The following is a 15,473-nucleotide window of genomic DNA, read 5'->3' as shown; positions in this document are numbered from 1 at the left end:
GTTGGTCCTGGGGAGTGATGGGCCACAGTCTCTCGAGTGGGTGTCTTGCCCACTGGTTCTGGAGTGGGCAACCTGCCCTGTGCTTGATCCTGGGGAGTGATGGGCATGTGGGTGTCTTACCCACTGGTTCTGGAGGGGGCAGTCTGCACTTTGCTGTTGGTCCTGGGGAGTGATGGGCCACAGTCTCTCGAGTGGGTGTTTTGCCCACTGGTTCTGGAGTGGGAAACCTGCCCTGTGCTTGATCCTGGGAAGTGATGGGCATGTGGGTATCTTACCCCTGGTTCTGGAGGGGGCAACATACCCTGTACTGTTGGTCCTGGGGACTGATGGGCCACAGTCTCTTAAGTGGGTGTCTTGCCCACTGGTTTTGGAGGGGGCAACCTGCCCTGTGCTTGATCTTGGGGAGTGCAAGGTCACAGTCTCTCAGCTGGGTGTCATACCCACTGGCTTTGGAGGGCCACACAGCCCATGGAGGCAGGATTACATACCGTCTGCCGGCGGTGACGGCTGCACAGTGGTGGTGGTGCTGCTGGTGGAGGGAGGCTCCTGCCCATCCCCTGCAACCTCGGACGGCTGACAACTGGTGGCGGTGCTTCTGGTGGGGGGAGGCTCCTGCCCATCCCCTGCAACCTCGGACGGCTGCACAACCATGGTTGGTGGTGGGGCTACATCACAGTTCCTACCCCAAGCCCCTTGGTCTTCATGCCTGCTGGTGCAGGCTCCTTGGTCTTCCTGGCAGCTGGGGCAGGCTCCTTTCCTTTCTTGCCTGCTGGGGCAGGCTCCTTGGTCTTCCTGGCAGCTGGGGCAGGCTCCTTTCCCTTCTTGCCTGCTGGGGCAGGCTCCTTGGTCTTCCTGGCAGCTGGGGCAGGCTCCTTTCCCTTGAGGCTGCCTGGTGCAGGCTCCTTCATCTTCAGGACATGTGGCCTGGATCCTTTTCCACTACGAGTGGGTGTGGTGACGACTGGGCCCGTGGACTGTGTGGCTGTGGTACTTGGCTGGGCTCTTCCTACCCTGACCATACGTGCAGGACAGGGGGAGGGGTAGGGAAGAGGTCAATGGTGGATAGGAACAGTTTTTTAGGGACATTGGGGCGGGAAGAGGGAAAAGGAATGGGAGTGGAGGAATAGGGAGTGGTTGTTGGAGGTGTCTATCTGCTGCTTTTGGGTGCAGGCGCATGGGTTGTATGCTGTTGTGAGGTGGATGGCTGTTGGGTTTCTGAGTGCTTGCGTTTGTGTACTTTAGGGGAGGGACAGACACAGTGGGAGAGGACACAGGGGACGTGTGCATGGCTGTTGTGGAGGTGTCTGCCAGTGAGGTGTGTGTTCTGCTTGGTGTGGTGATGCTGGTAATGGATGATGATGTAGTGCATGCAGGTGTGAGTGTGGACCGAACTGGGTGGGAGGTGGTGGAGGAGGAGGAAGGGGAGACAGTGGAAATAGCGGATGTTGGTGTGTCTGCAACTGGATGGTGTTTGTGTGAGTGCCTGTGGGATGAAGTGTGGTGCTTGTGTTTGCCTGTACCACTCTTGTGTGTCTTGTGTGCATGCTTGTCTGCCTGTGTGCTTGGGATGGGTTGGGGTTGAGGAGAATGGGACTGGGCAGTGGAAATTGGAGGGGGGAGGGTAGAAACAGGGACAATGTCTGCTATCAGAGAGGAGGCCAGAGCCTGGATCGATCTCTGTTGGGCCGCCAATACAGTGTGAATGTCCTCCAGGAATGCATTAGATTGTTGCATCTGGGCCGCCAGCCCCTGGATGGCATTCACAATGGTTGACTGCACTACAGAGATGGATCTCAGGAGGTCAATAGCCTCCTCACTCAGGGCAGCAGGGCTAACTGGGGCAGGGCCTAAGGTGCCTGGGGCGAAGGAGATGCCCACCCTCCTGGGTGAGCGGGCACGGGAAACTCAATGAGGGGCTGCTGGGAGGGCGGTGCTGGTACGGGGGTGGCGGATGTACCTGTAGGTGGGGTGGTCACAGAAGTGTCCGCCACCACCAGGGAGCTTCCATCGGAGGAGGTATCTGTGTCAGAACTGTCCCCTCCAGTCTCCGCCGTGGGGCTCCCCTCGCCCTCCGTCCCACTGGTGCCCTCAGCGTCGGTGGACTCTGCATCCTCGGTCCTGTGGGATGCAGCTCCCTCTGTCACCGGTGCCTCTGCTCCTCCGCCAGATGATGCTAATTCACATAAGGACAGGATGACAAAACAAAAAGGGGGGGGAAGAGACAAAGGATACACTTGGTCAATGGCTGCAACAACAGCACCGTTGGCATACACAGCACCCTCACATACAGGGAACAGGCCTATGCAATATGCCATAGCACTACCAGAGAAATAGTTAGCAGCCAAGGCATGGGGAGGGGCACACACCGCCAAATGCAGCACACCTGGGACCCACATAGCCCTGACCAGTTGTAGATGCCTAGGAACTAGGTAGCAAGATTTTCCCTTCTGCACCCTAGCCACCAGGGGACCTACGCTGTAATGTCAGGCCTGGCCTAGGGGCACCCACTGACACACATCCCCCACCGAGATACCACCATCCCATGCGTAAGTTGTAATGATGGGCACTGTACTCACCCCCTTGTGGCTGCTGTGATGCCCTCAAGCGCCCATCCATCTCAGGATGCGCCACCGCCAGTATACGGGCCATCAAGGTGGTCAGGGTTCAACGGGCACCCCTTCCTCATTGGGAGGCCATCCCCAGTTGGGCGTCCGCCATCTTCCGTGCCCAGCGTCTCAGGTCCTCCCACCGTTTGCGACAGTGAGTGCTCTGCCTTCCATAGACCCCCAGGATCCGCACCTCCTTGATAATGGCATGCCATATACCCTTCTTTTGATGGGCGCTGACCTGCAGAGGCAATACACACAGGAAAATTTAATTAGACAAACAATCCTGCCTGTTACACATATGGCCCACCATACCCGTCTCCATCACCATTGGCACACACATGGCCCAGTACACAAACTATTTGCAGCCCAGAGGACATCCACCCACCCCCCTTACACGAAGCCTTCACACACACCACTCCATGCATTCATGCCACATGCATTGTGCCCACAGTGTACTCACCTGTTGCTCTGGAGGCCCATACTCTTGGTGTGATCACTGCAGCCAGCTACAGGTCATTGATCTAGGCTCATTTTCTGTACAGTTGATTTGCAATGTTTGTACCTGTTTCAATGAATAAATATTTGATTTAAATGACATACTCCAAACTTCTTTTTTTTCCAAGGGTGTTTATTGACGTGTTAAAATATAGAGGGACAAGTGCAATGGGATAGGGTGATGATGGAGGAAAGTCCAGGGTATTGTTCCAGTCTGTTTGTAGCACAGGTGCAAAGGGGACATAGGAAGGGGAGCAATGGCAGTTCAAGGTGGACAGGGTGACTGAGTGGGACAAAGCGTGACAATCAGGAGAGTCTCATTTCTTGGCGGGGGTCTTGGCAAGTGTCTCTGGCTTCTGTCTGGATCGCAGGGAATGTTTGCGGGGTGGTTCTCCTTCTGCAGGGGGGGGTGCTGGTGGCCTGTGAGTCCTGTGGCAGGGCCTCCTGGCCACTAGCGGTAGCGGAGGTGGAAGGCTGTTCAGATGTCTGGCTAGCGGCAGGGGCCCGCTGTTGTGTGACTGCCTCCCTCATAATATTGCCCATGCCTGCCAGCACCCCTGCTATGGAGATCAGGGTGTTGTTGATGGCCTGCAAGTCCTCCCTGATCCCCTAGTACTGTCCCTCCTGCAGCCGCCTGTTCTCCTGCACATTGTCCAGGATCTGGCCCATCGTGTCCTGGGAAAGTTGATAGGCTCCCAGGATCTCTGCAAGTGCCTCCTGGAGAGTCGGTTCCCTGGGCCTGTCCTCCCCCTGGCGCACAGCACTCCTCCCAGTTTCCCTGTTGGCCTGTGCCTCTGTCCCCTGAACCATGTGTCCACTGCCACTGACCACAGGTCCCTGATTGTCTTGTGTATGAGATGTGCCCTGGGGTCCCTGTAGAGGTGGACACACTGCTGATTGACGTGTCCTGGGGACATAGGTGTGGGTACGCTGAGTGGGTGCTGTCGTGGTGTTTCCTGATGGGGGAGGCTCTGTGGTAGTGTGTGACTGGGCCTGAGTAACCGGCTGTCCAGAGGTCCCTGATGGGCCAGGTAGGTCATCCAGATCCTGAAGACCAGAGTTGCTGTCATCACTGTGGTCCTCTTCTGTTGGGGGACTGGATATTGCTGGCACCTCCTCTCTGCTGACATTGGCTGGGGTACCTGTGGGGATGTAAATGATGTGTTATGGTTTCTGTGTCTGACACATTGCGCATCCGTGGCTTGCCCTCTTTGGTTGTATTTGGCCTGGCAGCTTTAACTTGTGTATGTTGGTGTATGGTGGGATGATTAGTTCTCTATAGTGTGCATGCTTTAGTGATGAGTGTCCATGCAGGGCTGTGAGTGGTGTCCATGCATTGGTAGAGCATGCAGGGCTTGGCATTGGGATGAGTGAGATGAGTGAGCTCCGATCCTGCTTTAATCTCTCTTTGGCCTTCTAACCACGCGCAGGTTATGTCAGACACTTTCATTGGTTCGTGGGCTTGCCTTTTAAAATCTGGTGTTTAGCCCTCCTGGAGCGCACTGACCAACTACTGAAAACATACAAGGCTCCATGTTTTCCGCATGGTTTCTGGACTACTTTTTCTCTTTATTTCGCAGCATGATCTCGCTTGTTTTTTTTCCCCAATTAATGTGGCATGAAAAGCACGCTTAGGAGTTTACAACGCTAATAGCTCTAATTTGACCAAATGCGAGACCTGTTGCATTGTAAATGCTTGTTTTTTCTTGGTGACAGCTTCTTCCATATAGTAAATTATTGTAAATTGGCAAGGGATGTAATTGCCAGAGCACTTTTAGAATTAGTATGTTACCAGTGCGCATGGATATATGTTGAGTAGCTGTGACAAAAAAATGCCTGACCCAAAATCTAGGTTCAAATGGTAAATTGTTTCTACCAGCTTCAGTGAGCGACGAATGAAAAGAAAAATTATTCTGTTACAATATAAGAAAATAGATTACCCTCTACAGCCATAGTGCTTGCACACTACTGTTGCCAAACATATCACAAAGAAGCCACCCATCCATCTCTGGTCTCTCTTTGTTGGCTGCAAACAGCTTTAGCTGTTTGTCGGCTGAGCTATTGTTTTCAATACATAACATATGCTTAGAGTGTGCTTTTGGTCAGCCCCTTGCACGGGCTTGGATGGCGTTGTTGTCTGTCTCAGTAGTCTCCTCTTGATTTAATGGCTTTTTTCCCTGTTGTTGTGTTTGTACCACCATGAGCTTTTCAGTCGCACAGCGTTCTGATTGGATGAGTTGTATCCTTCCACGTCATACTTGTGTGGACTTCCTTATCCTTTTTTCTTCAGGGCTCCATGAAAGTGCATGTGTTTCATTATTCTCTCCCTGATGCTCATTGTGTTCTTTTTTTAAATTATATTTATTTATCCGTTCTATTACGAGGGCCTAATAGTGGCAAAATGCTGCTGGGCTGCTCATATCCTGCTTTTATCTCCATGCCCTTTGCTGCCCTCCTCCTTCTCATGCGGTGTCTTTGGACTCCTACTCCCGGCCCTGCACTCCTCTCCATATATTAATCTTTATTTATTTTTCGTGTGCCAGGCAGCTGATTCACAGTGCCACTGGGCTGCTCGCATAAGATTTTGTGCTTTGCAGGCACCTTCTAGCCATTTTTGTATATTTTAACTAACCATGCTAACATTGGCATCCACCATGTTAGAATGGTAAATTAAAGAGAGCAGCCATGCACCATGATGCCTGCGCATGAACAGTTCATGATGCGACAACACGTGTATCTGTATCAGCGGCCATCTTGTAATGGGCTTTCTTGAACTGAAAACCCTTTGCAAAGTTGGCAGCCATGTGTGCGCTTGTATTTTGATGCATTTGTTTGCATGCACTTGGCAAAAATTACTGACAAAGCCAATAACTTGACTTTTTAGAATTAAAACCTTTTGGCCTTGCCAAAGCCTGTTGTTTAATATATGCCATAATTTGCATGAGTCCTTAAGCCAAAGCTGTAAAGGGGGTGGGAAGATCTGAGGAGGAGGATCCTTGAAGCTGGAAGATCCTGGTATTCAGGGCATAATCCTTTATTTCTCAAGATATACTTTCACAAATGTTCAAGGGCAGATCCACTCATGGACATTCTCCTCTTGCTTTGCACAGGCTCTTTAGGATGACGTCAGCTGCACCTCCGACAAATGCTGGAGTTACCAGTAAGAAGCACCTGGAAAGAGATCAGCTGCTGGCGGCAGCTGTCGGGAACCTGCCAGGTCTCCAGCTCAGCTTGAAAAACACCAATGATGAGATCAAAGCTGACAAATATGTAAGTCCTCTGTAAAGCCCACAACAGATCTCGCTTCCCAACTCCTTGAAGGGTTCTCTATTCTTCTCTTCATAAAAAAATGAGAAACTCTTTTTTTGTCCTATGTGTTTTCTGTATTTGTTTTCAAATATTTGAAAACTTTATCAATTCCATTGCTCTGAGTCCTCAACTCCCAACACTTTCTCTCCTCTGGTACATCTGTTTTACAGTCACTATAGTGACCCCAATCATGTGCCACCAGAATGGCTGTTTGTTTATAGAGGGTGTCAGGCCCGTTCTTCTAAAACTGGTCGCTCAGAGGTACACGGCCGTCTTTTTTCAGGTATTGCCTGATATCTCTGGTAGCCCAGGCATGGGTACTACAGTGACGTCACTGAGCTGTCAAGAGCTTACATTTTAACTTTTACTCTTGGAGGATGACGCGGGTCAGAAACTAAATCAGACAGATGCATACTACCAGAAATGCTGCATTATGATTGGCTCCTAGCTGGTCAATATCTACCCAGAAGATTCATGGGCTGAGACAAGGCCCAACCCACATATCACTACTCCATCTTCCCCTAACAGCTGGCTATGAGGATCACAGAGTTCTAATAATTAAAACAAAATGTTCACCTATTTTATAGAATGCGCCTACACGGGAAGACATGCTGCTAGAGAAGAGAACTTTAGAGACATTCACTTTCCTGTGCGGAAGGCTGAATATGTTATTGAAAATATTTCTTAACTCTGCTGCAATAAATAAGTCCCCAAAAACTTTGGTTTTCATTTGAAATTTTAGATATTGAAAGTTGAGTAGTCCATGAAAGTTTCCACTGCTTCAACAAAAGCCTTATCCCTCTTTGATTTATGTTGCTGATGTGGAAATACGTTTTAATTAATTAACCTTGAAAGCAGTCGTTTATAAGAGATGCAGAGCAACATTTTCATAGACAATAAATATATAATTTTCAAATGCGTGATTAACATTTCCTTATATTTAACTCACCATAAAAAATGATTTTGAAGCTTGTGACCAAGCATGGAAATGCAACTACTAACCAGAGGAAGTGGGAAAATAAAAAATTAAATGATCAAAGAGTAACTTCTTTAGTGGGTCTCACTACCCCAGGTGCCTCCAACGAGCAGCTCGTGAGCTACCAGTAGCTCTCCAGCTACCTGTGAGGAGCGCTCTAGGGTGCAGCCCAGTCTACTGATATAGAAGCTTATGCTTGATTGAATTATTATATGTATATCAACATTTTAAAAAAACGTATTCTAGACAAAAATGTGTACTTTCAGAAGTCTGAGCTGCTGATTGGAAAAAATGGTTGGATGTTCTACAGTAAATGTATTTGAAGCTAATATTTGAGTTGGAGAGATTTATTACTCTTATTTATACTTTGGAGTCAGGGGGATGCTATGCTTTATACATATTACCCAAGTATTATTTAATTTCAAATTGTCAAAGCCTTTTTTACACTACTGCTTGAAACCCTGTCTAATAAACTGATGTGATCACTGCTGACAATCATAGATTGGGTGGTCTCTATTACATCACTAATATTAGTAGCTCAGGAGGATTTTCACTGACCATAAGTAGCTCTTTTTACAGAAAAGATTGTAGACCCTTGTAGTACCCATTAGAACACAAATCTTTTCATTATAAATTTGAAATCAGACTGTAAATAGCTTCTGACAATTCTAAAAAGATCATCTCATATACATTTAAATGGGATATTAAAAACCGCCAATGTCTACCAAAAAGTTACTGTTTCAAAATTCGGTAGGCATTAAGCAAGAGAGAAGGTGGGTAGCCTGAGTAAATAGATATGGAAAGGGTGTGCTGTACTTAAGAAGGGTATCTCTATGTTTAGCCCCTTTCATATATACTATGTCTCAAATGACTAAAAGTTATATTTCACTTCTCATTTATTTTTAAGAGCGGGTTTCATATTTGCATTAATAACTCAATGCTCATTCACTTCAACCTCCTCCACAGGAAAAACTTTAAATTCATCAGTTCCTATTATAGAAAGAAATGCTGTATAGGAATACCCCAGTTTTACCTTGATTACAGAATGTTAGCACTCTAGTGGTTAACCAGAACTTACCGCAGAACACCTACTGATGCTGGTATTGCTAGTACATGCCACTCAGCTTTTTTTACATGTATGGTAAAGATATTTATGAATTTGTAAAAATGTGTACTCAGTCTAGCTTTCTTGAACACTAATCATAATTTGTATAAGAAAGTTGAAACCTCTAATTTTGTTTATTTACTGAAGTCTTTTCCGCAGGAAATGCTTTCATTGCTGCAGCTCTGATTGTAGAAAAATGGTGTTGAGATGTGCCATACAATTCTCTTCAATATTATAAAATATAAGCTTTCTAGCTTTTCATTAGACCTCTGAGGGGAAGCTGCGGTCCAACACTGTGGAATCAATTGATAGCCTGGCTGCTGCTGTTAGATGTACATATTTGTCTCAGCATCTCAGCATGTCAGCCAATTTTCCTACATAAATGAGCAGTGCCGGATTACCAAATAGGCAAAGTAGGCACTGGCCTATGGGCCCCATTCCTTTTAGGGGCCCCGCGACAATGAATCAAAATAATATTGATTTGATCTTGAAAGAAAATTACAATGAAGTTTTCTTAAATTGTTTCCAATAGATAGAAAAAATGAATCAACTCAAAGAAACGAAAACTCTATAGAGAAAATACAGTATTAATGTACTGTAGCCATTAACGTGAAGTACACAAACCATAGACTTCAGATTCACATAACAGTTTGTTTCTTAAAAGCTCATTTTCTGTCAGCTGTCAGTTTGTAAAACAAAATAGTGCAAACTACGTATGTGTAATGTATAGTTTTGTGTAGTAAAATGGTTTAATAAAATTGTTGGTTGGTAAAATAAAAAACGTATTAGGAGATAATTTGGGAGGGCCCCCCGAAATTTCAACTGCCTAGGGGCCTCCACAGGGTTTAATCTGGCACTGTAAATGAGGAAGGTATTTGTGAATTTATAGAAAAGGTGGCCTCATTTCTGGGGCACCTTACATAATTTCTATGAGAAAATCATGAGTAAACAGTTTTCTCTCAAACATAATTTATCAAATCCCAGCAGAGCATTCTTCAAAAGATAGAATTACCTTAGACCTCACCACAATATTTCAAATTAGTCTGATGCCACCAACAAATGATTCATATTACGAATAAAATACATTATGACCCTTTACATTTTTTCCTTTTTATGACCCTCAAAACCAGGCACTCACTACATTGCATTCCAGTGAGACAGAAATGGCACAGACAATGCACCATAAAGCCCATCAGGTCTGCATGTTGTAACCTATTACCTAGTTCCAGGAAAACACACCATCTAACAATTTTTTGAATTGCACCCCAAATTTAAAGGATCTGATTTACAACAGCAAAATTATCCAAGGTGGAGGACACTTCCAGGTAGTTTTTGACAGGTATAGAGTAGGGGCCTTGGATTTGCCTCTGGCCCTCAGATTTGACCCTCGTAAATAATTGCCTCGAAATTCTGTCCACCTTACATAATACTGGGTATTTAAAATATTGCAATGTTGACAACTTCCTTAAAGTCAATGGAGTGGCTAAGGGCAGATAATAGCTGGTACAGACATTTTACTACAACATTCCAATGCTTGTCTTTCTGTTTTTCCCCTTTAATTGAGAATATTCTACTCCCAGACAATGGGAAGTTCTAATAAGAGCATAATTCTTCTGCCTTGGGTTATACTGGTTGCTAAAGGCGCTTATCCTTGTTATAGGCCATGTTTCCGGCTAAGGCCTATAACTCGGGTCCAGGGCCTTTAACAATCTTGGGCTTATGGATCTCCATTGGCTCCCCTTGTCGGCTTGCAGCATCTTCAAAACCAGATGCATTATTTAAGAAACCCATCATGATCAGCATCTCCACTTATTTTGCGGACAAGCTCACCATCGCTGGTGACTCTCGGCCCCAGCCAGGCCCACATCAAAGATTAAAATGGAGACTTAGATTTGTAAAAAAAGAATAAAAACAATTTCCATTGATGCACCCAAGATCTGGAACAACATCCCCCTTATCCATAAGGACTGCCCCAATTTTGCTCCAGTTAAGGAAATAGTTGATGACTCACATTTTTATAGAGCACTACATCACAATGCAGGAACAATCCGAAAGCAGCCTATAACTAGTTGACTGCATTCTTGCCTTTGACCCTGTACAGTGCTCCACTACCTTTTTGGCTAGGCTCACATTATACACATACAACATTTTCTTTAAGTGTTCCATAAAAATGTGCTCACAAGTAAACTATTTCAACCCAGGCAAGGACAAGTTGACTCTCTTCTGCAGATAACAGCCCAGTCTCCATTGTGCACATTCTAACAGAGCATGAGGGAACAACTGTGTGTCTTTAATTGATGCAGCGAGGTTAGGGGCAAGCAGTTCACAGTGATTTGTCAATTTATTTTAGGTCATCCTTGTGTCAGATGCAGTTGGCATGCATGCCTAGTGGGTATGCTGATTGGTGCTCATGGTTGGGGCGCCAATTTGAAAAGAGATGGGACTCGGCCTATTGGTGGGGGTACTCAGCTCCAGAGGCATCCACTTTTCTTACCCTAGAAGATAAATGCATTATCTGCAATGAGGGAAAACTGCCACCAAAAAGTCTTTAACAGAAGACCAAACTTTCTTACTGCTTACCACCATGTTCCACAACATTTGTGATAGTTTATTTAACCAGCAAACCATATTCTTGTGTCATAGACAGCCTTGCAAACTCAGTCGCCTTTCATCACAAATCACTTATTCTGACTGTGTATTGTAATGTCTGGATACTTCTTACAACTAATTCTTTCTCGTCTCAGTCCTTACTTTTTGGGGATGGTTCCATTTTCAGTAAAATAAATTACAGTAGAAATGATGCTGGGACTATAGTTCCCATAAAATTCTTCTGTGTGAGAAACAGGGCAGGACCATCCCCCCTTCCACCTGTTCTACCTGGAAGCAAAGATTGCAACCCAAAATGAGTTGAGTGATTCTAAATTCCAGGCACCACTGGACCATCAGCCTTGAGTAAGATGTAACTTCTATGCTGGTAGAGCTCTATGATGTTCTGAGCCCCTGCCTCATGACCGAGAGTAAGTGATAGACTGTCGGAAGAATCTAGATTTGTCCGGCTAGACTAGAAGAGATGTCTAGTAAAAGCCTGTCATCCTCTGACTGTAGAAATGGAAAACAATGGAAGAATCAGCTACTAAGACATATGAAAATTAGAGGAAATATTGGTCAAATGCAAATTGAATCAGTTTGGAAAACCAATGCATCTAGCTGAGTTGACATGAATAGGTCTAATAGACACAAGGATGCGTTTATAGCTACAGGACGAGTGAACATCATTGTCAGGAATTTCAGGCCTGTCAACCCCAATGGGCTTGAGGGGGTGAGATTGTAGTGCATTTACGACTTATAGAAGCTCTTGGTAGGGGGCTCCAAGGAGAGAGGAGGGGGTCTGGGTGGGGGAAAATGAAAAAGACTTAAGTGATCTCTCGTCCAGGGCTTCCTCAGCCATTCCCATAACTCTGTAGAAGCTTTACAGGTGGCTCATAACACATGGTGCTTTGCCAAAGACAGTCTCTGCCTGAACCTGTCCAGGAGAAACTAGAACCATGCCTTCACCTCATTTCTGAACTGTAGACCTATGTTTCCAAGGCTGATTCATGGCAACTGCACAGAGTCTTGGAAGCCACTTGTGCTGCAGTACAACCCTCTCAGCTTTCAAGCTGATAAGACCAGATGCCTTGAAGCCTGGCCATCTAGTGAATTCTGTTGTGAGGGCAGGTCTTGTGTCCCAGGAACAATACTATCACATCCATGCTTCCTACCTTCAGCTCTGGTGAAAAGTGCATCACCCTTACAATGTGCCAAACCTTCTTAAGCCCAAGTTGCACCTCATTCAGTCCAGCTACATTTATACATACTGTATATCAGGATAGGTTCATTTTAACTCACCAGGGTAGATACTTCCTTGCTGCACAGTCTGGCAAGGGGATGTGGTGATCAGTCACTAAGTGCTCATGTCTATCATTGTAGACTGGAAACAATAGCTGGATTAGGGGGGTCTGACTTCTTGGTGCACCCATGTGAGATGGCTGGGGCTCGAAAGTCAGCATCTATTCTACTGAGGTTTCTGGCCTTGGAGGTGGGACTCATTTTAATGGTGAAGACTGTGATGAGCAAATAACAAATAGAGCCCGTTCATAGGATGTCGATCAGTCACACACTACAGCGTGCAGTTTAATAGCTAACCCTCCAGTTAATGCCGACAACACAAGGCTTCTCCACCGGTTCTCTTGCTTGATGCTGAACAAATGGTTGCAGAGCCCATGCTCAGAATACTCTCCCATCAAGACAATATGGTCAGACATTAGGCTATGAGATTTACCCTGAGATCACAAGTTGCACGTCAGACTTAGAAAAAGTCATCACACACAGTCACAAGTCTACACACCCACCATTGTAGCGTACTCTGTTTCACTGTAGCTAGGTTCATGCTACACACATCTTCATACAGACAAACATGCATGCCCTGACAGCACATTAAGATGCATTTCAGTCACAAAAAAGAATCAGTTGATACAGGTACATGCACAAACCACTCCCTCCACCTTTGCACAGCTCCCCATTGCTTTGTAGCTCGGTTTGCAGTCTATAAATGCATATACGATGACATCGTCCATACATACCTACCTTGACAACATCAAACGCTCCAACTCAGGCTCACTGAAAGAATCTGTCACCACTTGTGCATGGTTCCTTATCTGTACCCAAACTCTTGTCTTTCTATAGCGCTCTGTACTTTTGTAGCCAGGTTTGTGCTATGTAAAACCAAATACATTCACAGGCACCCTGAGAATGCAAAAAAACGCCCCTGAGACTCAGGGACAGATGGATCCTATTATCCAATAGCGATTACCTAATTGCAATTTTTTGCGAATCACAATTAAGTAATCGCTATTGGAATGTATGAAACTCCAGGAGTTTCATTTAGCGATTCCCAATAGCTCGCAAATGGACCTACGTCATCAATATTCATGAGGTAGGTCGCAATTTCCCTTCCCCTTTGCGAATGGGTTACCACCTACATAAAGTAGGTGGTAACTGCAATTGTTTTGCTACCGCATTCACGGTCACAAAACAATCATACATACCTCTGCGATTTGGTTTAGGAAAGGACGCCCTTGACACGCCCCTTCCTAATACCGAATCGGTATGTGGTCGCAAATCCAATTTGCGATTCGGTAACAAGTTACCGAATCGCAAATTAGACTTGTTACATACTAAAACGCATTTTTGCGATCGCAAAAATGTTGAATACATCTGGCCCTCAGAGAGAAGATTCTAACAGATAATGTTAAATGAAGGAAGGATGTTTGACCTACTCGCATTCAAACAGAGGCTCGTATGACTGCCTAGGCTGACATGTGACATGTTCTCAGTGATGCCAGGGGATGCACGGTGGCCTGCAAAGTGAAATGTACACACCAAAGATCTATGGGTCCCTGTTGACACCATAAAATTGCCTTATATGACCTTATGGCCTCACTAGTAAGGTTGTGATAATGGGGTTTGCAACACCAGATGACAGCAAGAGGCAGAGACCATGTTGAATTTCAAGAATTAGAAATAAGTGAAGGAAAATTCGTGTAACAATCAAAATTTGATAAGACAGCATATGTATGATATATTGCCACTATAGACATGCCCATGTCACGGATACTGTAAAAATCATCACAGTAAAAGAGGCCTGAGAGGATACTTTAAAAAATCATCTCAGTAAAAGAGCTTTAAGAGAAAAACAAACATACTTGGCATAAAACAATGGAGCAAGTTTAATGGTGAACAGTACTGTCACTTGTATGAAGCAGTTTTAGTCTAGTGCCACACCGTGGTGAGCTGATGACATTACAGTTTAGTTATTTTCTTCTGGCACTTCCTGCTGAAAGGTAAGTAAATGAAGAATCATGAATGATAACCAACTGGTAATTCCAGTTTTCTTTTTCCTTACTCCAAAAAGGGATTCACAGCGGTTCATCTGGCCGCTCTTCATGGAAGGCTCCAGAGTTTACAACTCTTAGTTCGTGACTACAAGGCTGACGTGAACCAAAGGAGCGTGGCGGGATGGCGACCCATCCATCTAGCGCTAAGCAAAAAGGGTGGACCGCGGGCTCTGGAATGTGTGAAGTACCTAATCGAACAAGGTGCCGATGTCAATGTGTGAGTAGAGGCTGCACAACAGTAGAGGACATATGCTACATAGTAGGGTCACACATTGCATGTGTCTCACCATGATTGTGTTTGTCATTTGTATTGTAAAATGTCATCCTACTTAAGTAGGCATCAAAATATCAATGCAAAAATGGGAAATCAATAAAAGGGGTATATGAAATGGAGGAATGGAAAGTGCAGTGTGGGAATGTCTTTATGAAGCTATCATGAAACTTTTCTACGCTATACTTGTTTCTGAACTTTGACAGCGGAGAGCTCTAAATTTGAGAAACCTACTGCAAAGACAGCCTTTGTTAACCACACTAGAGTCAGTTTTTGCACGGGAACGCCTACCTTGCATCTCATTAAGGCAAGGTAGGTCTCCACTTCCAGAAAATGACTTTAACTCCATAAATTTGGCGCTAGACGGGTCTAGCACCAAAGTATAAATATGGAGTTAGTTTTGCACCGAATTAGAGTAAAAAAATGACGCTAATTCGGTGCAAACAGAGTATAAATATGCCCCTAAATGCAGTGGCGCGTGTACTGTATATCTGTTAGCTAGTGAGACAGCACCGAGGGTGGCGGGGCTAGGTTTACCTGTAGGTGAAAAGTTTGATTCCAGAAGGATGAATTGAATCTTACTAACTGCGTTAGTGCAGTTTTGCACCAAAAAGTATAAATATGCCCCTTAATCCGCAAATATGATGCTTGTAGCTGCAGCTGGACTCATCATTTGTAACACAGGTTATTTGTCTACAGGTCAAGTATTTGATTGTTGTGCCAGGGTGTGATACACAAAACCAGGTGTTATTAATGTTTCAAGAGGCCAAAA

At 45.3% G+C, this 15,473-nt stretch overlaps 1 protein-coding gene across 1 annotated transcript in view; it reads left to right on the top strand.

Annotated features, from left to right (window-relative positions):
- The window catches only part of ANKRD53 (ankyrin repeat domain 53), an 83,186-nt gene that overhangs the window by 29,022 nt on the left and 38,691 nt on the right, over positions 1–15,473 (top strand). Inside the window, exons 2-3 of the mRNA XM_069235160.1 lie at positions 6,215–6,374; positions 14,448–14,647. Coding sequence (XP_069091261.1) covers positions 6,225–6,374; positions 14,448–14,647 — 350 coding nt within the window. The 5' untranslated portion in view covers positions 6,215–6,224. The remainder of the gene's footprint in view (positions 1–6,214; positions 6,375–14,447; positions 14,648–15,473) is intronic.

Source organism: Pleurodeles waltl, chromosome 1_2 (assembly GCF_031143425.1).
Source record: "Pleurodeles waltl isolate 20211129_DDA chromosome 1_2, aPleWal1.hap1.20221129, whole genome shotgun sequence".
Lineage (NCBI taxonomy): Eukaryota > Metazoa > Chordata > Amphibia > Caudata > Salamandridae > Pleurodeles > Pleurodeles waltl.
This window is presented reverse-complemented; position numbering and strand designations above follow the sequence as displayed.